At 37.4% G+C, this 27,053-nt stretch overlaps 1 protein-coding gene across 1 annotated transcript in view; it reads left to right on the forward strand.

The window, feature by feature from the left end:
- Positions 1-27,053, forward strand: part of GABRG3 (gamma-aminobutyric acid type A receptor subunit gamma3) — a 286,706-nt gene that overhangs the window by 248,468 nt on the left and 11,185 nt on the right. Inside the window, exon 7 of the mRNA XM_053934678.1 lies at positions 26,843-26,995. Within this exon, the coding sequence (XP_053790653.1) occupies positions 26,843-26,995 (153 nt within the window). The remainder of the gene's footprint in view (positions 1-26,842; positions 26,996-27,053) is intronic.

Consider the following 27,053-nt stretch of genomic DNA (forward strand, 5'->3'; position numbering starts at 1 on the left):
GAAAAAAAAAATCTGAAGCTCTTTCTGCTCTTCATATCCATAGTTTCAGGCATGTCCTTTGCATGTTAGAAACAGAGTGCCAAATTATTCCTTCAGTAATATTGATTCAAAACAAAAATTGTCTTAGGGTAATGAAGTACAAGTATCATAGAATTGCAAAGCAGTCTGAAGAGAAAAAAGAATATGCACATAATTCATTGTTCACTGCATGCAGGTTGCTATGAAACACAAAGATTTCAAAGGTTAAAGAATTTAAATTCTCATTCCTACTGTAGTTGGACAATTGAAAAAATAATGCAAATCTTTAAGCAAAGATGAAGCAAAGCATGCAAATCATTGTTTTAGCATGTGTCTTGGTCTACTTTGATTTGGATTTTTCTCTGTCTAGTTAATTTTTTAATAAGACTACATTCCAGAAAAAAAACCCTAACTGTAAAATATATGTATATTAATATAAAACATTGATTAAAACGTCTGTTTTAGGAATACCAATTTACACACTCCCATTCCAAACCCTCTATTTCATCCTTATTCTTTTGTCCTTCCACTGAGAGGGAACGTGTCTGTTTGCTTTTCTAAAGGCTTCATTCAAAAGGAAGAAAATGTGGCAAATATTGTCTGTGTTAACACAATAGATAAAGAGAGAACCACATTCAAATGTGAAAAAATCTTGTTGCAGCTTTCTCTTATTTAAATAGAGGCAGTTATTTCTAAGGACATCTCTTGAGCATCATGTCTGAAAAAGAACAAGTCCTTGAATAGATTTCCACAGTGCCTTCAAGGATCCTCTCAGCAAACTGAATTTTAGGACACCACTGGCTAACACTCATGGAATTAATTAATGTTTTCTAGAATTCAAGCTGTCTCCAGAATGTGCCTGCTCATTGGACAGGCATCATCAAAAAATTTTAAGGAACAAACTTGAACTGTCTTTACTGCTTGAAGTCACCAGAAACATTGAGGCAGGGGAACTGTGTCATGTGGTGAGATCATTGCCTTTGCAATGAAGTGCATCTATGAAGAGTACTGTCAATATTGGGCTGATGAAAGCTCCCTCCATCACCCTCAGGCAGCACTAGTGAGGGGGCAGAGCTGAGCTTTAGTATCCTCTAACATCAAATAAAGCAGCTAGAAAGTGTTTTGGTCTTGACATTCTACACTGTCACTTACAGGTGTTGAAATTTTAGGTTTAGCCATGTCATATGAAATAACAAAAGCCCTTTTAACTCAGCCATAGTGTCAGAATTCATTTCAGGTCAAAGTCCATTGCAAATGGTGCTTAATCCCATTCTCTAACATCATGTGTTTAAAAATCAGATTCATGGTGAGGTCTGCAGAGGACAGTATTGCAGGATGCCAATAAATACCCTATCATCTAGGAAGAGATGATCCTTAAAAAAAAATACAAAGTTTTCCCATTGTCACAATCTTAAAATAAAACTGCACTTTAATTGGATTAGTTTTTTTTTTCTAACATCTGACATTTTTATAGCAAATAAATCTTCTTAGGACAGGGGAACTCCAGAGAAGTCTAAGAATTATAGCAAACAATACATTTGTTATTGCTTCTGGTTTTGGTAACTTCCAACTGCCTCTGATATTGAAGTGTCAATGTGCCCTTTTTTTTACCCTATACTCAAAATCATTTATAAAATATGAGCACTGCTGACATCTAATCTCAGTTGTTTGGAGGAAAAAAATTTACTCTTGTAGCTTTATCTGAGAGTGAACCAGTGATAGGATCCTGAAACACTTTCAATCCCACTTATGTCATATTAGGTATTGCATTATAAAGTAACTTGTGAACTTTTTTTTGCAGTCCCTATATTTATACATAAATGCCCATTTTTCTCCACTTCTTCCCAAAGTTTTCAACAAATTGACATGAAAAAAGTCTGATTTCAAGTGTTGCATATTATGGAAGTAATAGTATTTTGAAGAATGCTGTAAACATAACTTTGAACCCTTAAGGATGAATTGCTGAAAACAAATAGAATTTTGAAGACTGTAGCCCACAGTTTTCTTGAGATAATCTCTCTTTGACGGCAAGATTCTTGCACAGGCCTATAATTAGTATTTGGAAGTGTTTTCTTAGTAGTCATGCTGGTTCAGAAAAAAAATACAGAGAAAATTTATTTATTGTCTGCTTATTGTAAGCGCCAAGCTGATCTCATAGAGTAGATGTGAGATGCTATTATGATTTTCAGCTTTTCTTCAGAAAGCTTCTGTGAAAGGCAGTGAAAATGAAGTAACTTTAGCATTATGTATTTCAAAAAACACCATCTTATATTATCTTATTTGAATTTCTGTATGTAAAGAACATAAGTAATTCCAAAGTTGAATTGAGTAAGATAATGAAAATAATACAGTTGAAGGGTTTTTTTTCATTGAATTCATGCTTTTGATTCATAAACCTTTCAGTACATTAAAATCTATGTTTGTCATTTTTGTTACTTTGGTTTTGCTTTGTTCTGAAATACATTTTTTATTCTCTTATTTAGGAAAGCTGACAGCCAGTAAAGGCATAGATAGTGCCATTGTGGTTGATACATCACAAAAGATTAACAAATTATTTATTGAAAGTATTCAACCAAATAAATAACAGCAAATTCATTGGACAATACTCAAGGACATTCTTAGAATGTTGTATTAATCAAATAGGGGATTAAGTGTTTTTTTGTCCATCACATTTCTTAATTACAATTTAAAACTTTTAATCATGGGATGGGATTCAATATAAAATATAGTTTATGCTTGCTGGTGTTGGATCAAAACCACCTAAGACACACTGTGAATAGAAGCAATCACTTATAATCTCACTATACTGGTTTAGGTGTCAAAAATCAAAAATCTCTGCTTTGACCAGTTTCATGCCAATTTGATTCAAACATGTCAAATTCAGTTTGCCTTTCCTCACCTAGCTGTCAGGCCTCTTTGCTTGTTTCTACTTTTCCTTCCCACTTCTTTGTCCCAAAGACCATTTTCTCTTAGCACTACTGTCCTTCTTCCCATGCCAGCTTGCTTTTAGTATCCTTTGAACACATGCTTGAATAAGACCTTCCTTGACCTTTTGCCACAGCCCTCCTGCCTTGTTCTTGGCTATTGTGCTTTCTGTTTAGCACAGACATTGCCATTCTTTCCCTACCCAGAGACACAACACTATCACCTGATAAGGGTCATGCTGCATTAGAGCCATGCACATTCTCCTCACTCAAATCTCTCCTGCCACCTTTCAAAAGGAAACAAGCAGTGGATTTGGCAGAGCTCTGGAGTATTCTATATCCCTCACTGTCAACACATCATTATGACTGTATTTCAACTTTTCTATACAGTCACACATTTAGATCCAGGCAGCTGCAGCAATGCAGAACCAGGGCTCTGAGAAAGATCTCAAAAAAAGGTCACTAGTAAACTATTGTTGAACAATTGTCAACATTAGTGTTTGGAATGAGGCATTATATTAGCATGCAAAGATAGTTCTGCAATGCAACAGAAATAAATCAATAAAGATCTAAGATTTCTGTTTATAGAAATCTAGTTCTACTATTCTAAGGAGCAAAATGGAATCAAAGATAATAACAGATATTTGTGAAAGCAAGGACAATGGGAGATGTTGGGTAAGTTGCCAGGAATCAAGTCAAAAATTAATGTTAGTTCAATCAAAAATTAACTTACGTTCAGCATCTCAGGATTAACAGGTTCAACAGACTGCCCTCCCCTTTATGTCCATCATCCACATGAAAATACTAGCCAAGAACCACAGGAATAATAGATGTCACTTTTAAAATCATATAGGTGGCTGTCTCTCCAGACATAGTCTGCTCCCACTCTGCAGTCAGCAGAGCTATGGTAGTCCAGCTTCAAACTCACATGGTAATAGATTTCCCTTGTCTATCTGCTACAAGTAAAAGGTTAAGATCATCATGGATCTTTGCAAATGTTACATTTTCCTGCCTGAATTTCCTCTTGCTCTGGCGGTTTTCTTCCCTTGTGTCCTAGGGTGGCTGTATGATGCCTTTATCCCCAATCGTCTGCCCTGTTTATGTTGAAGTCTTGTTCCAAGAGTGAAAGGAGGAGGGAAGAAGCTCAGGGTTTGTTTTCAAAAACTCACTCCCTCCTCCACATTCCTGCTCTGGGACGGTGTTATCTGCGGACGGACGGACAGCGAGACAGAGCTCTCCTTTGCTTTTTTCTAGTTAGTTTTAGCTAGCTGAGGCAGAGAAGTTCCCTGGACTGTGGTTTTTTTCCCTTTCTCTGGACCTGCTCTGGACTGAACACCAGAAGAGCATCAGCAGCTCACATCTGTGGCCCAGCGGGCCGGGCCTGGCCGCGGCATTGCCAGCGCTGGAAGGACTGGTCAGAGACTGAGTGAGCTGAGCTGCAGCCCGGGGGGATTTGCTCTGAATTTGTCTCTCTTGGAGTGGCAAGAAGTCCTATTGTTTAATATTGTCTAAGTTCTCTTGTGTAATAAACAGGTTTTTTCCACTTTTTTCCTCCAGAGGTATTTTCTCCCGAACCGGCTGGGGGGAGGGGCCAATTGACTCTGCTTTCCTAAAGGAACCCTTTTGTGGGGGGGAGGGGAATTCTTTCCCAGACTTGCCCTGAACCAGGACACCTTGTATTGCAGCAAAGCATTTCATTTCCTTTCTTTCTAGACTGACTCCCAGCTCCACAGAATTCCCTGCCCTGTGCAACATCCATGGTGCATTGGACCACCATGCTTTCTTGGGTCATACATGGGCCACAAAGAAACTCAAAGCACTTTTATCAACACTTCAACTGCAAGCATAAATGATATTGATTGTGGTTGCATGACGTGTACATGCAGTGCAGGAAATAAAGGGTGTCACTCCGGCAGTGGCAGCTTCACCTAGTAGTGACTCTGCAGTCTATCAGACTGTTTCTGTTTTGAAGTCACAGTCTCTCTTCTGCTTTTCTCCCTCTACCTTGGGTTGATTCTACAGTGCAGAAAGCTGTTAATGTAATGATTTATCAAACCACGGGACACAGAATGTCTTGGGCCCATTTTAGATTCACAGAGATTTTTTATGCTCAGAAAAACAGCTCAGTGGCTTTTGCACTGGAGTAAATGCAAAATTACAGGATTGTATTAACTCTAAAGAATCTATGGGCATGGACAAAGAAATTCAATAAGCCTGATTCCTCTACCTTAGAGACGGTTTCTGCATTAAAAGGAAACGGGAGAAAAAAGCAGAACAAAGTAAATTTTGCACAGGGTGATTCAATGTTCAACAAAGTGAGAAGCAGAGGTGAAATGACTTGCCCATACATGCAAGTATTCAACAAAGCTGGAAACTGGCTCTAGCTTTAGTGATGATTTTTTTGTATCAGGTTTCTCCTGAAAGCAATCAGAAGACATCGTAGTGGGCAGTTAAGGTTAAGGGTGTTATTATGCATCATGAAATGCTTTCTCTTTGACTTATTTACCTTACTGGGTTTGCAATCATGGGTTTACTGCCAGATCAGAACTGACTCAAATTACCCACAGTTTGACAATAGGTAAAAGTAGCAATATTTCAACTTGATTTGCTTTCCTCAGGGTCATTTATTTTTCCCCTTGCCTACCCTGTTCCCCACCACTTCATATTATGAGACCTCCAGTTAAATAACACTGGGTATTTAAATCATATTCTGTCAAAAGGGCAAAAAAATACCCAAGCAAACAAAACTAGAACTTTTAAAGTTTTTATGGTCTCTTTATTTTTGGCTGGCTTGGTTTTTTTTTTGGTTTTAGCTTTTTTTTTCCTTCTGACACTACTAACTTTTCATGGTGTCAATTCAGTTTAGCAAACTACTTAGAAAGTAGATTGTCTTCTATGTTCACGATACTCATAGGGACCTCCTTAGAATGTGATCTAAAAGTTAGGTGTATGTTATGGTGGACCACCAGAATCAGGAAAATAAATAGATTTGATGTTTGGACTTCCCTTGAATTTAGTGTGGTAACTTCCATCAATTTAAGTGGGATGTAAAAATAACAGCCACTGAGTATGTAATATTTAAAATTATTTTACCAAAGTTTACATGGCTTAATAAAAAGGCAAGAGAACATTCTAGTTACATAGGATTTAAGAGTACTGATTTCCTACTACAGGTGTAGTAGGAAATTTATGCAATTTTTTTACTGCAAAAAGGGAACATGAAATTATCTGCACAACTGGAGACTGAAGGAAGAAAAGGGAGAGGAAAGGTTAGTTGTTCAGCTGAAATATAAGATTTCACCTTTGAGATTTGCATTTATTTGTAAATAAATATGCCTAAAGAAAAGAGGGGAGAAAAAGCCAGAAAAACCTCTTTATCATACTGTCTGTGTAATTAAGCATGAACTGTTTTTCTTTATGATAAAACACAGTTTTCTCCCTCTGCAATTCCATGTAAATTATGTAAATTCAGCCTCAATCATTAGTATTACAGGATCTCTGACGATTTCCAGCATTAATAATAAAAAATGGCAGCTTTATTAATCAAACATGTCCAGCCACCCAAACATCATTAATACTTGATATAATCTCATAGTGCAAATGCTTAAGCACCTGGAAATATTTCCATGAAATATTGACTTAATGGTAAGTGTCAAGAAGATACATAGTCCTCTATTCTCTTTTCTTTAACTATATAATCCAACAATATAAATCATAAACAGGCCTGCCCAACATTTGTAAAACTACAGTCCAGTCTCCTGCCCATCCATTTAAGTAGCTAAATTCTAAGCAGTTTTTGCCAGTTAAGAACTCTGTTTAATGCTCCATTGCTTCTTTTCTGAGGCCAGGACCAATGGAAGAAATTATGTTTACAAAATATTTTAGTCAATAAGTAAACCAAGAAAGATTTGAAATAATGCTGAATTGTGGAAATAGCTTTACATTGAAATATATGATTTTGAGGAAGAGGGCTAGTTAAGTTTAAAGTGTTCTTGTTCCAGCTGTGTGAGGCCACCATGTGAGTCAAGGCATGCAAGAAAGAGCTTGCTCCTCAGGGTTAATAAGTCTGGACCAACAGCTTGCCAGGCAAAATACCTTGTCTTATTCCATGTTTGAAGAGTTTGTGGGCCTAGTCCAGGCTCCCTCTGGTCCGGAGATCATGCTGAAGGAGAAATGTAAAAGTGTCCTGTAAGTCCAGAAGGAAAGAAATCCTCTCTTCCAGATCATGTTCTTCTCCAGACTGAATTAACCTAAAAGCATGCCTCATTTGGTGATTTTGCCTCATTATTGTTCATGGTTCATTAATAAAATCACTAAACAATCTTAAAAATCTCCAAGAGAAGACAGAGCTTGGAAGTGATGAGAAACTGAAGCTCAGGTCAGGGGTCTGGGACTGGTTGGACAAGAACACTAATACCCAGGGAGAAGCAAACAGGTCATGAAAGGAGAAAAATGAAAAAGAGAGGAGTTTGTGGAAGTCTGGATAGGAAAACTTCTGTCATAGGAAATTAAACTATGCACTGTAGGAAAGACTGGGACACAGGTAAAAAGGGAAACAACAGGAATGAGTGTTTGGGAATAGGATGAGAAGCTGGTGAACTAGTGCTGGAGCCATTTGCACAAACAGCTAGAAAGCTGGAGCTGTGAACAAGGAAAGGTTCTGGAGAGAGGCAGAATATATTAAGTTTGGTGGAAAGATTACATTGCTCTTCAGAGCCTGGAAGGGAGTCCAAGGCTCTCAGACCCCACCAATCCTCCACTGTCAACAATGCATTTATGAATATGTTGCAAAATATCTGGTTTTTTCAGTTTCTGGAATTAGGTGCTAAATTATCTTAATAACAGTCACTCAGCTCAGGTATCAGTAGGGCTGCAGGATGATCTGCAAATGATCTCCAAATAAAGTAAGGGGAGAAAATATTCAGGGAAACCTTTTTTTCAATCAGGAAGTGGAGAGATTCAATAGAGGCTATTGAATCTAGCAAAACATTGGATGAAAATCAAGAAATAAAATGAACAAACAACCTCCTAAATGCAACAACCACAAAGATTTGACCATTCAGTTTTTTTGCCATTCACTGATATCTGGAAGGAACTGCTGAAAATGTAATGTACCCTGCTGGCAGAGCATCAAGCTTTGTGTGACTTGCTAGGTTCCTGCAGGGAAAATCACAGCAATCTGCATTAAAAACATACTGCTCTGCACTGAAACACCCTTGCAGAACATAGGGAACAAAAAAATAATATTTCTTAACATTGTCGTCTGCTGGTTTTAACATGAACACGTGTAAAGAATTACCCTTTCCAATCAGAGACAGAACTTGATAAGGGAATGATAGTTTTCTTCAAGAAAAGATTTCCAAAGGAAAAGACGTACAGCTGACAACTGAAAAGACACCTTGTCAGATTTAGTTTTAGATTTAGATTTATAGCTGTTTTTGCTCAAAGTTACCTAAGTCTTTCACTACATAAGAAATGTTGCAGACAGATTAGCAGGTGTGCAAATTAGAGGCTCCAGATCCAGGACTGCCTTCATGTCTGTAGTAAGGAATAATCCCAGGTCTTCTGGCCTCCAACTCACCATTTTTGCTTCCTAAAAATCTGGATTATTATGGGGTTATGTAGAAATCCATTCAAGGATGGAATAGACATATAATCATGAACTGAGATTATTAGTTATTGCTGAAGTTCATTACTTTCAAGGTTGAGAGGGTGGGAGGGTAAGGACCAGTATATATACCAAGATTAACCAAATTATAATTTTACCATTTTTAGCTGCTAACTTCATATATTGCCTCAGTCCTAATAGTTATCTTTCAAGTTTATATATTTTCATGTCTATGCAATTGTATAAGATTTTTTTAATAATATTAAATTAAATCATCCAGGCCTTGATTAAAACCATTTAAAATTAGTAATTAATGGATATCATAAAAGATATTACTAGAATAGGAATACATTTCTGTGTGCTCATGGGAACTAATTAATGTTTGCCATTTCTGATGGAGACATGTATGTTATCTTGTTAGAGTATAGATTGCTCTGTCTGGTATTTAAATTACAACATTATTCATTGGTCCCATTGGCTTAATCAAAAAGCTGTGTTTAATAATTATTTTAAAGAACAAATTGCTTTTTCTAACATTGAAATTCAATGTAGAGAAAACTTTTGAAGTGATAATTTCCAAAGTAATTCATAAGCTAAGAGGGCGTGTGATAGAGGTTAAAAAAAAGTGTTTGATAGGTTGAGTTGGAGAAAAATTGTATCTCTCTCATTGCTCAAAGTAGGAAAATAATCATAATAAAGAAATAATGAAACAGAATGATGACTGCCTGAGGGTAGGTAGCTCCAACTGAAATAAACCAGATAGAAGGTTGATTCAAGGAGAAAATGAAGAATGAAGTGGTTAGAGGTTTCATAATTGAACTGTTTTGGAGATATTTTCAGAATAAGAAGGGATTTGGTTTAGGTTTTTTTTTCTTTATTGTGGTTATTTAAATGTGCCTTTTCCAAAATAGACAAAGCAATTATTTTATGTCAAACTTGTCAAAAATAGCAGCTTAAATTAAACCAGGTTAAAAAATGCACTAAGAAATCTACCAAGGGTATACATTTCTTCTCCTTTTTAAGGTAATAATTCTGAAATGTCTGCAAATAAAGAGTTCTACAAGACAGCAGTATTTTTGAAAAATATTCACTTCTCTCACAGATGACCCATGCATCCCTAAAATCTCTGGGAAATGCTGAGCAAAGGTAGCTACACATAAAAATAGTAAAAACTACAGGCAGTGCTTATAGGTGAACTGCCAGTTTCAGTTTGGTATGTATCAATATTGTGGTCCTTGTCCTAAAAAGACACTTAAATATTAATGGAAAAGCAAGCTACTTGTATCACAAGTGCTCTTTCAGACTCTTCCAGGCACTTCAGTTTTAGCAGTGTCTTCTATTCTTTTCATGACAGTTTGAGGAGGTTACACCTGTCATTAACAACTCACTAACATTTTACTTATGTAAAAAGAATCAAAGTTTTCCATAACTGATTGGTAGTGCCAGAGAAATCTAATTTCAAGGGCTAAATGATGTAGGGGCTTAGCACAGTAGCCTTTTACCCAAGTAGAGTTAAAAATAAAAAAAGAGGGGAAGGATAAAAAAAAAAGGATAGACCCAACGGGCTCCAGTTTTGTTTTTTTTCCTCAAAATCCTGTTTATTGGAGCAAGTGTACACAGGAACTTTACTCCTTGTAAACACGTCCTGCTTGAGCAGCTATTTATGCAGTTCCAATCTCTACCCTGGGCTAATCTAATGCCCTTCTTAAATATTTCATATGTTGCATATCACTGAAATGTCTGAAATGTCAAGAACTAGTGTTGTGTAAGCAGGTGCTGTCAACACAGATTCAGCTATAACACTTCGTTACTTGGTTTCACCTTCCCAGGGTGAAATTTAAGACTCCTCGTACTCCTTGAGCTGATCTTCCTCTCAGGTTGATACATACAAAGCATCATGAAAGTTAATTGTCTTGCTGAGAACTGTGAGTAACTTGTACAATTAAGGTATTTCATTCTCCAGTCTGGTGGTTTCTAAAATAGAACTGTTCAGGAGTGTCATGGTTCAGGAGAAGCACTCCCTCTCCACCCTGCTCACTCCTCTCCCCTGTCCAGTGGAAGATACGAAAGGTAGAGGTTATGGGTTAAAATAAAAACAATTTACTGGAAACAGTACTGAGATAAGAAAAAGGAGTAGTAACAGCAACAATATTAATAACAGAAATGTGCAAAAGAGAGTGATTTATGTGCAAAATGCTCACTAAGTCTGACACAATGCAACATAACTGCAGATGGTGCCACCCCACTGCTCCTTCCAGCACGTTTTTCCCTACCAGAAAGGAACACACATCTCCTCTGAAAGAAGGGAGAGTCCAGACCTGTCCTGTCCTGCCTTTTCCTGTGCCATCCCTTCCTTGTCCTGTTCTCCCCCACCCTGGGAAATTACCTAAATCGGTAAGGAATAACCTCTTAGACATATCCACAGCTGCATCACCATAGCTACTGCAAACATTAACATCTCCTGGTCAAAACCAGATCAGGAAGATATATGAAAAACTTATTTATGCTTATTCCTCAAAGTAGACAGTTGCTCAGATAGCTCTTAGGCAAAGTAGATAGCTAAATGTGATGGCTGTTGTGTGTGTGGTCAGGTTTCAAAGGCGTATTAGTTATTTAAATGGGACCCTAACCTTTAAATTCCTGAGTTTACTTCTCACAAGTCTGAATCATATCTTCCCCAGCTAGTTATTTCTATGCTGTTACCATTTTGTGCATGTGGTATTTTCTCCCCATGTTGCATTCAGATTCATCCGTAGAAGCAAAGCTCAGGGCAGAGACTGCTGGCTGTGAAAAAAAAAAAAAAAAATCAGAGGCTTAAATTAACACTGTAAATGAAATTTTTGGCTGGCCCTTAGGTACCACATCAAACACTTCATTTTTGCAGTCCTAAATCCTCCAAAAATTGAAACATTCCTACACTTCTCTTCAGAAGATGTAATTTGAGTGAAATATGGAATCTAAGTCCTGTACTTTTGCTTTAGATTACCAGTACTAACAGATTCTGTTTACATATTTAAAACTAGTGTTTATAGGAGAAAACTCTCAAAAGTGTCTGTTGGTCAACCTGTGGAGCAGAGTCATGGGGAACCCGCATGCTGCAGATGCACAGTAGCAGTGGTCCCAAAGTGATCCCACTAAGACTGGAAACCCATCAGTGTTAACAAGGCCTTCCCATAGCAGCAGCGTGGGCTGCTGCCAGAACCTGCTGTGCTTAAAGCCTCCCTCATGCTCATCCAATTACCTGGTAAATAAATGGCATAAGTGGCTTAGAAATCTGATTCACAGTGGAGTGAAGAGCTTTTGAAAGTGCTACCAAATATTTAAGCTATCATCAACACAAAATGTTAACCGGGCTGGAGTTCATATCCAGTTGTTTAATGAAGGCAAGGCATGGTTACAAGTCCCAGGCCTGTGAGGCACAGCAAGGAAGGCTGTTCATGCTGAAAACAAGCAGTACAACCAGAGATACACAGCTATTATGAACTGCCAGCCTCCAGCCTTTCCATAACCATCCCACCAGTGTAGCTCTTCAAATTTTTAACTGTCCTTTCACATGGATGAACCAGACTTGGTGCTTTCAACCAAACATGCGTGAAAATGTGATCTTTCCCAGACTCCCTGAGGTGAGTAGCTCTGGTGCAGGCATGTTCTGCAGTGGAACAGGGGATCTTGGCATAGAGAAGGATTTCCTGAGCCAAGGAAACCGCAGGGGATCCCTGAGATTGGCCAGGAGCTGGCAACTCCCAGAAGAGTGGCTGATGAGGTGTGAATGGGGCCAGGAGATACAGCAGGGGCCACCCCAAAGGGTCTGCCTCATCTATCCTGGTGCTGGCCAATGCCTTCACCCACACAGAGCTGCTGAGGGGAGAGGCAGCAGTGTGGAACTCACTCTGTGGGTAGGGCCTGGACCATTCTGGGACAGGGACTGGCAGCAGACCTGCGTAACATCAGGGAGGCTGAGAAGGAGTTAGATAGCTGATTCCAAGGACAGTCTGCAGTGGACACACAGCCCCACGTGCAGAAGAATGGATGCTTCTTAGGGCAAGGGCCAGCAACAGGCACAGTTAGGGTGCCCTTACAGAACAACTTCATGACTCTGCAGACTCAAGAGGGAAGACCCATTGCATTAGGAGAGGAAGAAGGATTTCAACGTGGTCAGAGGGGCTGATGACAGGACTGGACCATCTCTTCTATGAAAACAGGCTGAGAGACCTGAGGTTTTTCAGTATGGAGAATCAACAAGAGATCTTACAGCCCCTTCCAGTACCAAAAGGGGCTACAAGAAAGCTTGGAGAACTTTTTACAAGGGCATGTAGAGATAGGACAAGGGGGAGTGGGTTTAGATTAGATATAAGGAAGAAAGTCTTTACTGTGAGGATGGTCAGCACTGGAACAGGTTGTCCAGAGAAGCTATTCCCTATCCCTGGAAGTGTTAAAGGCCATGTTGAATGGGGCTTTGTTCTAGTGGAAGGTGTCCCTGCCCATGGCAGGAGGGCTCGAACTAGATGGTCTTTAAGGTTGCTTCCAATGCAAACAATTCTGTGATTCAATTATTTAGGAAAAAAAGTATCTCTAAATCATACACTCTGTTCTTTGCTTCTATCCGCTGAGTGGAACTTCAACCACCACAGCAGCAGAGGCATTAAACATTTAAAAAATAAAGAGCATTCTCAAATTGCTCTCATCTTACAAACAGTTGGCTCAACTTTCTGAATTTTCCAACTTTTTAGTGTCACAGAGTTTGTCTTAGGTTCTCTTTTAATTTGCACATACCTGATGTACAGCCCTCTTCAGCCAGGCCCATGTGAATGAGCATCTAGTGGTGATTCATCCACTGAAATACATAAAGCCACTCCACTCCCTCCCAAAACTCATACATTTTGAGGTAATTGCATGAACTGAGTTGAGGAAAACTGGAACCTATGAAGTAAGAATCTAAGACATTACCATGCGCTGTTCAAAAATTTAGCAGAGTTTAAAAAGAAATCCAGAGTTTGGTCTGTCTTTGCTACACAGCATACTTTTTGGTTTTGTTTGGCAAAAACTAATTAACTAACTTCTGGCATCAATGGATATTGATATCATCCTCCACTATAGTTGCTCTATTCTACAACTGTGAATTGTGAATGAAACATCATCTTTGTGTCACTGAACCATTTACCATGCTCATGACCTTCTTTAGAAGTCCTTCTCAGGAGTCCTTTCTCCTTTCTGCAGTTCTTTGTGGTCACTTGTTCTTTTTCAGGTCATGCAGAGATGATGTAAAAAGATGTGGGCTCTTGCCCAAGTGTGAAGTGACCTATTTAAAAGTGTTACTGAATGGTATTTAGGGAAAACAGCGCTATTTCTTCTTTTGCCACAGGGAAAGCATTGGTAGTTTTTCTGACAGTATTTAATTTGACAGGACTCCCTTAAAAATCAGTGCATGTTATTGATCTGTAAGTTAAGTATTTCCCACTGCAGAATATTGGAAAAAGAGACATAATTAATATACACAGTAATTCCCTGGGGACAGCAAGGGGAGAGATATCAAGAGATTTGGGCTGATTTTGTGACTTTAACAATTTTAAGTTAACATGATTGGCTGGTTAAGGCCAAGTTTATTTCCAGTTGAACTAAAAACTTTTGATGAAAGCAAGTGAAAGTTTGAGCACAGAGTTCAGAAATGAAAAATATTATTCATAAATAGAGATGAACAGATGAGAGGTAGATGGATTTGGATGAGATTTAGGCTGGCTTTTTCATTCCTCACATAGGAACTCAGAAGTACCAGGCAGAATGACTAGACAATCCAGGAGGACAGTACAAGAAAGAAAAATGACTAGTAGAAATCAGAAAAAGGGAGCATTTTTAAACACAAAATTAATTTATTAATAGCACGTGGGAAAAAAGGCACTAGGGAATGTGAAGGAAAAAAAAATTACATTATACCAGAGGTGCAAGCTGAGGAAATTAATAAAGGCAATACTCATGGCATGATTATGAATATATATTTGAAAAGGTGATATCAAGGAAACTTGAAGACGAAAGAGTTATTGCTTAGAAAGAATGATAATAATCCAGTTAAAAAGCCTTGAGTAGGCAAAGGACAGTCAGAAGTAGCATCATCTTTCTCCAGCTGTCAAATGACTTGGAAGGGAATAAGTGACTGCATACAGATCAATATTTTTCTTTATTCTACCAGATAAGACAGCATACAGAATACAAGCTTGCATCTGTTACAGATTGCCAAATATCTTTGTAGGAAAAACCCCATATCTACCTATAACGTGAAGTGAGAAATACCATTGCCAGATGGCTTTAATCTGAAAGACTATGCTAGAAAGCTCCTTCTGCAAATACTAGCATTCCTTGGAAACTCTCAACCTTTACTATTTCTTAACTAAAATGGTATTGTCTCCAGCATGCAGGAATTTGATGTGAGTTAGAAAGCTGGAGTATAAAAGATAAACCAATTCTTACTTTTCTTTTAATGCAAGTAATCAATACTTGTTGTGAGAAACAAATATTGCAATGTAAGAGGGATATGAAAGTCCTTGAAGGCATCCAGAGAAGGGCACGACAAAGCTGGTGACAAGTTATGTCTTGTGAGGAGCAGATGGGGACTTTGGGTTTGTCTAGTTTGGAGGGAAGGAGACAAAGGGGTGATTTCATTGCTCTCAGCAGCTTCCCGAAGAGAGGAAGTGGAGAGGGATGTGTTGAGCTCTTCTTTCTGGTGTTTAGTGATAGGACACATGGGAATGGTTTAAAGCTGTGCCAGAGGAGGTTCAGATTGGACATTAGCAAGCATTTCTTTACTGATACGTTAATAAAACACTGGAACAGGCCTACTAAAGAGATGGTTGGTGCCCCAAGCCTGTCAGTGTTCAGCAGTTACTTGGAAAATAGCCTTAATAACAGGCTTTAACCTCTGGTCAGTTCTGAAGTAGTCAAGGAATTGGATTAGATGATTGTTGTAGGTCCCTTCCAACCAAAACAATCCTTGTTCTATTCTATTCTATTCTATTCTATTCTATTCTATTCTATTCTATTCTATTCTATTCTATTCTATTCTGCTGTTACCAGTCACTTGCCCAGCACAATCTCTTCGTTAATTCTTTCTTTGCTTACCATATCCTTTGATAACTTGATAGTAATAGTTTAAAGAGCTGACAAAGGCTTGAGGGTTTGAGGGCAAATAATTTTTCCCCCTTCCAACAGTTTCAGAAATGTAAATAAAATTAACAAAGTATTTACTGTTTTTTAATCTTGGCATTAGTCTTGACCAAAGTTATGGAACAGCTGATCCTGGAATAGAGTCATACAAACGTAGGGGGTAATATAGTTATAACCAATAAACATTCATTCATAGAAAATAACTCCTGTCAGACTAGCTCAATGTCATCTTCTGAGCTTATACATTTCTATTGATATAACATATATTTGTAAGATGTCTCACATGATGCAGTATGACATTTTGATTAAGAAGTGACAATGATAAGAAAATCAGTGTCACATATAAATTACCAAATTTTCACGACTTGGAAAGATTTTTTACATAACTAGAAAAAACATTATTCGCTAGGACTTTCTGTTAAGATACTACATCTTTTGGTTTGATGCTACTTAATACTTCTTTTAATGACAGAGAAACAATAATAGCATTGAGATTTATTAAGCCTATAAGTGACACAAAGCCTGGGGGAATGCTCAATAGTAGTTACAAGTCATGTAGCTCTGCAGACTGGATGAAAATGACAATATATATATATATATGTACTTCAGAACTTTTATTCAAGTTGGAAGCAGGTACTTAGGATTGAAGCCTCATGATTTTGCTTTTCCAGAATTGGAAATTCTGGGTGCTGCAGGTCTAAATGCTATGTAATAATTCTTGTGAATTAATAGTTATTTCAAAATATACTCCTTGTTTGAAGGTATGGCCAAATTACCAAGCACAGGTTTTGCATATGTGCTCAAAGAAGTATTATTTTCTAGAAGAAGAATGTTAATATATTGTTATATATGACATATATTGTATATGTTATATTAATGCAGCTGCTATTAAATTAAGATCTAATTCTGATGGCTGCACTTCAAGAATTATTTGGAGAAGTTATGGAGTTCATGAAAGAGACAGAATGCTTATCAGTGACTGGAAATAATTCCTCTTGTCAAGAAACCATGTTTATCTTGATGGATAAAGGGTAATATATTGCTATCCCTAAATGCTTGCATGAGAAAAACAAATCTAGCCAAAAAAGCTTCAGCAGTCTAGCAAAGATATGCTAAGACTCAAAGTCTGAGTTGATGCTAGATGACTACAGACTAATTCTCATTTAAAAAACTCACTCACTTAAAACAGACTCACCTATTATTCCCAATGAGAATAACTAGGCCTTGAAAGAACTTCAAGGCTTGCAGGGCAACTCTATGGCTGGAATTTCTTAAAATAAAGATAGGACACCTCTCTAAAAGATGTTCTAGTTTATCAATAACTTTGGGGTTTGCAGCCGTGATTTCTTCAGAAAATGCTCATACCATTCAAAAAAAATGTAGCCAAATAATCAGCATAGTCCCCTTCAGAACACGGCATGACCAGCAGGGAAGGGCTTCCAACAGTGAGATACTGTTTAAAGCTATCCACAAGAGCACATGTTAGGGACAGTTGAGGTGGAGTAGATGTCAGGACAGATAGAAAGAAACAGGCTGCTCCATTCCATGATTATATAAAAGATGTCACAGTAATATAATACAGTCACAATGACTGTGAATAAGGCCAAACTCATTAACATTTTTCTTAAGCCAAAAGAATATCAGGTGAAGCAAAACTGTTTTTTGTTTAGGGTTTTTCTTTATTTAATGTATAAAAATAAATTCTGAGGAAGAAAAAGAAAACACTTTATTTGAAAACGTTTACATGGGATTTTTTGATGGCTAATTAAAAACTATTTCAACTGGTTTGGGAATTACAAACCCACCAAATCCAGTCCTGTGGGACTTTGTAACACACTGCAATACAAATGGGCCTCCTCCCACAACTAACAGCTCTTTGAGTAAGAATTCCAATACTAGAAATAAATAAGAAGTGATTGGCCTTGACAGATGCCATGAAACTGGGGGTTCTCAGTGCTTTTTAAGAGCGAAGTGAAAGTGAGAGTCATTAATGTTGTGTATCCTCAGATGTACTACAGTATTTGATGCTCTGTGGAATGTGAAAAAATATTGTGTTCAAAAAGCATTGCACAGCTCATCAATAAACCCTCTCAGGAAAAGATTCCTACATAAAAGACATCAATTTTCACTCTGATCCTTCATCTACTTTCACTGACATCGGCAGCTATGGTAATATATTGTTGTTTTTACTTCATCTGCTATTGTTCACTTCTATTCTTCAAACACAAAAGAAAACCTATGTATGGAAAATAGCAAGACTTCTTAGGAATAGTGAGTAATGGATCATGCCATGCTGCGCTGTTATTTGTATATTGATTTTCTCTCAGATTGATACATTAATTTAAATAGAGATTATGTGTGTAACTTTTCTACTGATAAGGCAGAAATTAAACTGGACTGGTAATCATGGATCAAAGTACTCTTATGATATTTTACATTTTTATTCTCATTATGTGGCTGGATGAAACTGCATTTTTTGAAGGATTTTACAATATTACTTATACCTTACAACAGCCAAATTAAAATTCCTTTATTTTCTGTGGTTCCATATCTCAAAGAATACATGAAATAATACTTCATGATGCAAAATGAAAATGTCATTATGTCTAAAGTTAATAGGCCTGAACATCCTGAGAGCAATTTTGGAGCTTATAATACCTCATAGATGAATAACATGCTACAGCTTCACATGGCTGAGTGGGAGGAGAGCTTTATATACAGTAGTTATGACTGAGAAGACAGAATAGCTGTATTTGGCATGACACCTTACATAATATGTAAACATGTAAATTTTATTTATGCAAATAAGGGTCTTGATAATGCCACCAAATGCTAAAATAGCATTTTAAAGGTTTCTTAAAAAGGTTAAAAGGTTTCTTTTTCAAACCTTCTATTGTTTGAATTTAATCTGGAGGTCAATTGTATTCATGGAGCTTGGTTCATCTCCTGTGTACATTCAAAGTATCCCAAACACTTAACAGAAAATATGGGATACAGAGAGTGAAATGATTGCAGTGGAATCAAAAGCAACTGTCTTTGAAACTGTCAGTTTCAGCTGTCAATGGCACATAAAGTATTGTTTAGGGCACAAGAAATACTGACTAATAGGTTTTAAATTGCTCTGGTACACAATTAATTTAAGTCTTAAGAAATTGGGTCTTTTGCTTATTTAATTTCAGTTCTTAATGAAAAGTTCCATAAGTATTCCAATGATTCTGGGGGAAAAGCAATCAATATAAAGAAGTTAGAACTTTGAACAAATCCAGTTATTTTCGAGATTCAGTAATAAATGCCAAAATCAGAGGATGTAATAACTTTATGTGTTGAAAATATAGTTATTAACTTTTAAAAACAGGCTTTTAAAGTTAATTTAACAAAACTGTCATTTTACAAAATTATTTTGAAATGCTATTTGCATCAAAGAAAATGAAAGTTCAGGAAGAAAGAACAAACAGAAAAAATTAAATTATTTTCTGGTGATAAAAAAATTGATAGCCTCAAGTAAAAACATGTTTCTTGATATTATATTGTTGATGTTACACAAGGCAATAAACCCAACATAATATCTTGTGGTTCTGCCAGGTTAGGAAGACATCTTGGTCTAACTTGACTTTAAAAATTCTTTTGCCTTGAGACAACCTGGAATCTGGTCTTTGTTTTTCACATTATAATCTAACAATATTTGATTTTTATTATGCATGCTAATACATATGTGTATACTTATAATTGAACATGATTTCTACAGGAACAAACAGTGCTATTAGGGTTAGTTGGTGTCTTGAGGTTTTTTCTCCACCGTGTACTGATACAGTAATTTGTCTATGATAATGGGAAATGATTGCACATCATGGTATGAATGTATTTTGGAAAAATTTGCTTTTCAAGTGTAAGAGCTGAAAGCCAAATCTGGGCTACACATGCACACACAGACACATCATGATAATGCCAAAGGGAATTATGAACTCAAAACCAGAGATCTTTGAGACACAGAAAACTTTTTTGATCTAGTGCCTAAGATCCTTGCCTGTGACTAGACATCTAGTCACATAGCTACTATGGCAATACATGTAAAAACGACACCTCTGAAGCCTTGTACCCATTTTTTGTGAGGTTAAATATGCAGCTTAACCAGAAATGTATTAGTGTAGCAGTGCCTGTTACCACTCCAAAAACATTTACTTGAGATAAGGTGTAAATGTCTTTCTCTGCTGTACACATGCTCCCATCCAAGTACAATATCTAGGTGTCACTGTGGAATACTTAACTGCCAAAACAGCATAGGGGAATCTAACCCTTAAGTGACAGCATGACCTTGATCATTTTTTCTTCCTTTTGTCTTGGAAGCATTTGTTCTAGCCTACTGTGGAGCAAATATAATTCCCACCAATGAAAACTCTTTGTTGACTGACTCATTTTAGATGAGTCAGAAGAAGCCTGCAATAAGTCCTCAGCATTTCTCCATTATTTATAATGATGCTGAAGAAGATAAAGGCATTTTTAATGATACTTTCATGACTCTCATTCAAACTATATTTTTCTTCATAAGAACTGCAAAATCCTATTCTCATCCATGTCTTTTTTGTCTTAATAGTAGCTCATTTTGGAGTCATAACCACCTATGAGTACATTAAGCTCTTTCTTCTACCATTTTGTAGAGTTTTTGGATCTTCCAAAGTTGAGACTTGCTCCATACCTGGCTGGAGATAAAGTCATGTTAAGATGGGATACCAGCTCCAAAGACAGACTGATGTAGGCAGTGTAATTGAAGTAATCACCACCCATCTTGGTTGGGAAGGATGAAAGTTTGGCAAGAAAGTTTAACAGATATGTATATTTGGCAAAAAGATTTTTGAATGTAGACTCTGAAGAAGGAATATAAATGAAAGGAAGTTTTGATGTAGAAGAAAAGAATTGCTGATCCAGTCTTACTGGATAACTCAGGCAAAGGGTATGTTAGTTAGAAGGGGGTTTTATGGCTTAGAGCAAAGGATAAACCTACCTCAAACAGAAGATGTTCTTTTTTACCAAGCAAAAAAATTCCACAGACAAACAAGACTGCTGATGTTGCAAGTAGAAAAAAGGTCTTAGAATTTTCCACTCCAAGCAAACTGAAAAACAACTTCTAGCTCAAACTGTAACATACTAACTTTTTGTGATTGGAGAATAGTAACATGAATATGGTAATTATAGTAGTTATGATAGGCTATAGGTAAAAGTATAGATTAATTCTTATGTATTAAGATGGTCAACAAAGAAAAGTATATAATGCATTGTAACCAAAATTAAAGGGTCTTCAGGCTTGTCTGCATCTGGAGCTGACAGCTGTAGGCACAGGCTCTGTCGCCCATGACCCTGGACTGCTGTAACATCTTGGATACAATAAACTGCATTTTGAAGAGATGCCTGGAGTCCCGCATCTCTCGTTATGGCTCTTACGCATCTTTCTTTTCTTCTTAGTAGTTCTAGTAAGAAGATAGCTCGACCCTCCACAAGGCATATATCTGAGGTGGGATGAAGGCCTGGGATGTGAAAAGAGCTGGCTCACATGACTCTTCCATCTGATTTTGAATCATAGAGTCACAGAATAACAGAATGGCTTGTTGCAAGAGACGTTAAAGATCATCTTGTTCCAACCCCCTTGCCATGGGCACGGAGGCCTTGCACCAGACCAGGCTGATCAGAGCTCTACCCAACCTGGCCTTGAACTCTTCCAGGGACAGGGCACCCACAACTTCACTGAGCAACGTGCTTCAGTGCCTCACCACTTTCACAGTAAAGAATTTTTCTTAATATCTAATCTAATAGTTCTCTCTTTCATTTTGAATACATTCCCACTTATTCTGTCACTGCATCCTCTTGAAGAATCTCCATTTTTCTTGTAGGCTCCCTTCAGGCATTGGAAGGCTGCAATTAGGTCTTCTGAAGCCTTCCCTTTTCCAGGCTGAACAATTCTCATTATCTAAATTAGGCAAGGATGGGTTTTGTAACACTGCCTGTGTTTCTGCCTGACTTTGAGCTGAGATATTCTATCCAGCCAGTGCAAAATTTGGAGCCATGTCTTGAACCTGAAACTTGTACATTCCCAGTTGGCACCAGCACTGCCACAATAGTTTTACTTCCAATTCCACATGCATCTCTTCCAACAAACCTCTCTGGTGAACATTTTGCAGAAACTTCTGGACATACTGATTAGAAAACTTTCAACTTACTAAGAAAGAAGAGAAACCTAGCCCAGGAAATAAAAAATGGAGCTTTGGGAAGGAAAGACCAGAAAACAGGTTCAGAGTGACATGAATAGTTAATGGCAAAATTAATAAGGTCTTCTCTTGGTTTCCAAATGAAAAAAGCAAACGTAAAAAAAAACACTGAAGATTGGAAAGTTAGTTTGCTTGCTATTAAGTAAATTTGATTTATTAAGATAATGAGGAAGATGATTCAATCTCTGTGGTCTTGCTGATCAACAAAGTAATACTTGTGTCACACAGTGTGTCTCCTCATTTTATTGACTGGGCTTTTCTTCTGAAATCAAACTCTTGCAGTAACATGGATAAACTCTGCCACTCTTCATTCTTCTGCAGTTTTAGTGATGGACAGTTGGAATGTAACTTTCATTCACATGCTGTATCTGTTTTGTGTATGCATTGTACCTTCACATTTCAGTCTTTGTAAAGTTAATAATTTTTATCTTTTTTCTAAGTTAATTGTCAACCTCAGAACATAATGGAAGGATGAATGAAAATGTGACATAGTATAGTATAGTATAGTATAGTATAGTATAGTATAGTATAGTTTGAATAAACAATTATTTACAGTATATAATTTTGTATACTTTTAAATTTATTTATTTTTATTAAAATAACCAGTTGCATTCTAATCAAACATTTTACCTTCAAGGGGGCCGTTCTTGGTGCAACATAGGCAAAATTCTAGCAATTCAGGCCAACAGATCCTTAGTCTTCAAAATTAAAAAAAAAATTTGCTATAATTTAATACTGTTCATTAAAATCCACAACAGTTATTACATGGGAAATCATTACTGTTCTAAACAGTGTCCTACTTTCAAACTGGAAATTTAGGCTAATATAAGTCCTATGGGTAACAGCCAGCAGTCATCTTGGTTTTATGGGAAGCATTGCTACACTATTTCGATTACTCCAGATTTGTTGCTTAAAGGTGCACATTTTGCTCCCTTTATAGAAAACTGATCATGCTCTACTTTGCCTCGGGATAATTTTCAATATTTCAGTGAATTGATGGCTGATCATTTAGTTCAAAGTAAGTTTGCCTTCCTGAGAATATTATTTAAGTCGTTAAAAGGTAGAATTCCTCCCTGGGTTTAAAAATGAAGTTTATTGGTATTAGCTATTCCAGTGGTCCTTTGCTAGGCAACCACTGTGTGATTACTTTCAAACCAAGTGCACTGGTTTAATGACATGTGGTTTGGAAGGAGATTTTCCCCATCTTTCCTGCACTGCAGAACTTTGTCGTACAATGACCCCCAGCTGCCCTTCTAGCAGTGGCAGTAGTAGCGGTGGAGCTCTGAAGGCTTCCGAAGGTACAAGGAGGCACTGAGCAGAGCTCTTCAAAGTTTTTCTGTCCTCTGGGTTGCAGATGACAGTAGGATGTACAGAATGAATTGCATCCCAGAATAGAGGAATCTTTCAGAAGAGAGAGTTTCTTTGCACAGGTTATTTTGTGTTTATAGAGAAAGATATATACGTACCATGGCTACTCTTCTTTAATGTGCATGCAATGTTTCCAGATACATAGTGAATATTTACTTCTGGAAGGAATAATGTGAAAAATAATATAATTATCACCATCATCGGCAGCAGCAGCAGCTGCATGCAGTTTGGAGTCGTGCAATAAGGAAAGTAGCCACAGCACATACTCTTGTATGTCATGTGCCTCTTGAATGTAATGAGAGAATCCAGTAATCTCAATAGAAGTTTACTTGGCTGAGGATAGAACTGAAGTGGTAATTTAGCTGAACATTTTAATTTACCATAGCTATTAAAGAAATTAATTCAGTATATGTTGTACGGAAGTATGCTTGCCTCTGAGAGCAACACTGGGGCTTTCAGTTCTTGGGGGGAAGGGAAGGGAAGGGAAGGGAAGGGAAGGGAAGGGAAGGGAAGGGAAGGGAAGGGAAGGGAAGGGAAGGGAAGGAAGGGAAGGGAAGGGAAGGGAAGGGAAGGGAAGGGAAGGGAAGGGAAGGGAAGGGAAGGGAAGGGAAGGGAAGGGAAGGGAAGGGAAGGGAAGGGAAGGGAAGGGAAGGGAAGGGAAGGGAAGGGAAGGGAAGGGAAGGGAAGGGAAGGGAAGGGAAGGGAAGGGAAGGGAAGGGAAGGGAAGGGAAGGGAAGGGAAGAAGCAGAGGAGTTGTGTGTATCCTAAAGGATGAAGCCATCAATTTTAACTGGAAAAAGGAGGAAAATAACTAAAATACCCTTTAAAACATCAAGAAGGTTATTATATTTAAATAAAATAGCTTTGGCATCCTCACAGGACTAGCCCAATTTAGCGCTCACCGTGGAATCAAGGGGTATGGTTAACTCCTTGCATAATCTGCAAGTCTCTGCAATGTTTTTGTCCACTTCTCAGCTCTATGCTCTTGTTTTTTAATCACAGGAGAGAAATTAAAATGTTTTTAATATATTCACCTTCTAAAATGTGCCTCTAAAGCAGATAAGACAAACCATATACTGAAAGAACCAATTTCTTTCCATTAAGTGTAGAAAGCAGGCCACAGTGTGCAGGTTATCTGCAGAATTTGCCTTCTAGATGTCTAAAATCACAGGAAATTAATCCTGCCTAAAAGACACTAAATCTGTTAAAGACAACATCATTTAATGTGCTATAATTTTCTCCCACTCTCAGGTTTATCAGGTTTATTTTTGTCCAAGGGTTTGGAAGCAGAGACTCTTCATTACTTTCCCAGTATCTTACAGTCCAGTATCTACTCCTACTCCTGATTGCTGTGCTGGGTATCATGACCACACTACTGAGAGGAGCAGTGACCCGTGTGGGTACTGGAATTGTGTGTATTGTATATTGTTATACACAATGGAGGTGTGCAGATTGTGCTTGACTTTATACCATTCTCAGGCAGCTTTTCCATAAACACACATTTCTAGATACAGGAACTGTAAGTAAAGGAAATGAAAAGGCTTGACACGTTTCCTATAGTCTTTGAATTCATTTTTTGCTCATTCTTCTACCTTGGCAGACAATATTTGACTTAATGTTTGATTAACATTTCTTCCATGCTTTTCAGTTTGTTCATGTGAATAGAAGCACCGGTTTACACTCTACCTGATTCTTTACACCTGTTTCTATAAAATTATCTTGATTGCTGTGGTGTAAGTCTTTCTTCAGTGAGGCAAACCAGCCAAACAGTAAACCAGTAGAACCTGTGGTTACCATCCCAAGGCAATTCCTTCATGCCATTTCCTGCACAGAGAAAACTGCTGGGGATTAGTGAAATGACAACAACCCTTAGCCACAAAGCTCACTATGTCATGATGTACTGCAATACCTCCTAGTTGTAACCACAGTGAGCCCTTTAAGCACAGCTTCTGAAATGACTTTCCAATTTCTTGGGTCATACAGTTTTCACTGGCACAATTCTTGTGAAAATGTTTGCTTTCATCTAACAGAAACATTATGGACACATTCACAGGCTTGTCAGCCTCTTCCAAATATATCTATCTCAAACAGATATACTTTACATATAGGAACTTTTCCCACATTCCCAAATTCCCACCATCAAATTTTTATTTACCTTTAAGTTTCTAATTTATGGCAATTCATTGATTTTACAGTGACTTCAGAGATGCTTTGGAATAAAAGGTATTCTTACTGAGTTAATTTATTTCCTATATAATATTTAGCTGTAGTCAAATTATCCACTGTAAGAAATGCATTTGTTTATATGCCCTCTGTTACTAGATGATTAAGTTTTAATTTGCCTCAACTAATAAACCCATTGTACTTCTGCTTGGATGAGTTGTATGTACATTCCTCGGGGAATTAATCATTATATGTTTCCAATTTCTTCATTCTTCTGATGGTTTGCTGCAAGACAGTTACTTAATTATTGCAAACGATGCCTTCTGTAAATACCATACTCTAGAAAGTTAAGATTTGTAACAAGAAGCCATAAAGTTTATTAGGCCAAATCTGATGCAGTCAGCCAAACCCGCATAGAAATTCTCTGGCATATAGCCACTCCTTTACATCTGAAATGGAAGCAACCTACTTCAAGTGAAGTACAGAAATCAGTTCCAGTTCAGCTTTATTACTGTTATTCACCATGACTGTCTGAGAAAGTAAACATCTCTGAGGCTGAGAGAACTGTTAGTAGGGCAGAGGTGATAAGGTCAGTAGCCTCTACTGAGAAGAGAGGAGGGACAGATTATTATCCCCCATGGAATCACAAAGATTAGCTGAAGAGATACAGTGAAAAAAATCATGTAATGTGAGATAAACTAACCTTCTTACTAATTTCTTGAATGCATGATTTTTATAATACAACAAAATAATAAACCTTGTCTTCGGACTGACCTTCTGAAAATACTGCAAATGGCCACAACTGTTTTGAAACGCCAGCATTGAGTTCTAGTGTTTATAAATTACTTCTTCTGCAAAAGCATACTCATGTGCATGTTACATTTGCCAAAAAGACCCTAGTTTCAGATTCATATTTCAAAAGAAGATAACAGAAGTCACTCAAAGCTGAAATCAGGGCACAGAAGACACAACATGCAGAAGGAAGGATTTTGTGTGTAGTGGTTGCAGAATCTGGTGAATGACAGTACCTTCACACTTGTGGCCATGAAGATATCCAGAAATAGTATGTCTGGAAATTCAAGATGCCTTTCAAAACTTTACTCATCCAGAATGATTGCTGAGAAGCTCTGCCTGTCAAATACATAATTTCCACAGAGACCTAAAACTTAAGGATATTAGAATGGCAAGGTTTACTTAAATTTCACATGAGAATTACTGTGCAGATGCTGTTGAAACTCTAAAAAATATTTCATATGCAGTTTTTATGAAAGTTAAAATATTAGCAGGTCAGTGAACAACTATGTGTATCCCATTACAATGTGAATTTACTTTTTGTGCTATTATTGCAGGTGATTATGTAGTCATGACTATATACTTCGACTTAAGTAGAAGAATGGGATACTTCACTATACAAACATACATTCCCTGTATATTAACAGTTGTTCTTTCATGGGTATCCTTTTGGATCAAAAAAGATGCCACACCAGCAAGAACAGCATTAGGTAAGTTGCTAATAATTCCCTTTTCTGATGCTCCTACACTACAATTTGAAAATGTCAG

The sequence above is a fragment of the Vidua chalybeata genome, chromosome 2 (genome assembly GCF_026979565.1).
Source record: "Vidua chalybeata isolate OUT-0048 chromosome 2, bVidCha1 merged haplotype, whole genome shotgun sequence".
NCBI classification, from domain to species: Eukaryota; Metazoa; Chordata; class Aves; order Passeriformes; family Viduidae; genus Vidua; species Vidua chalybeata.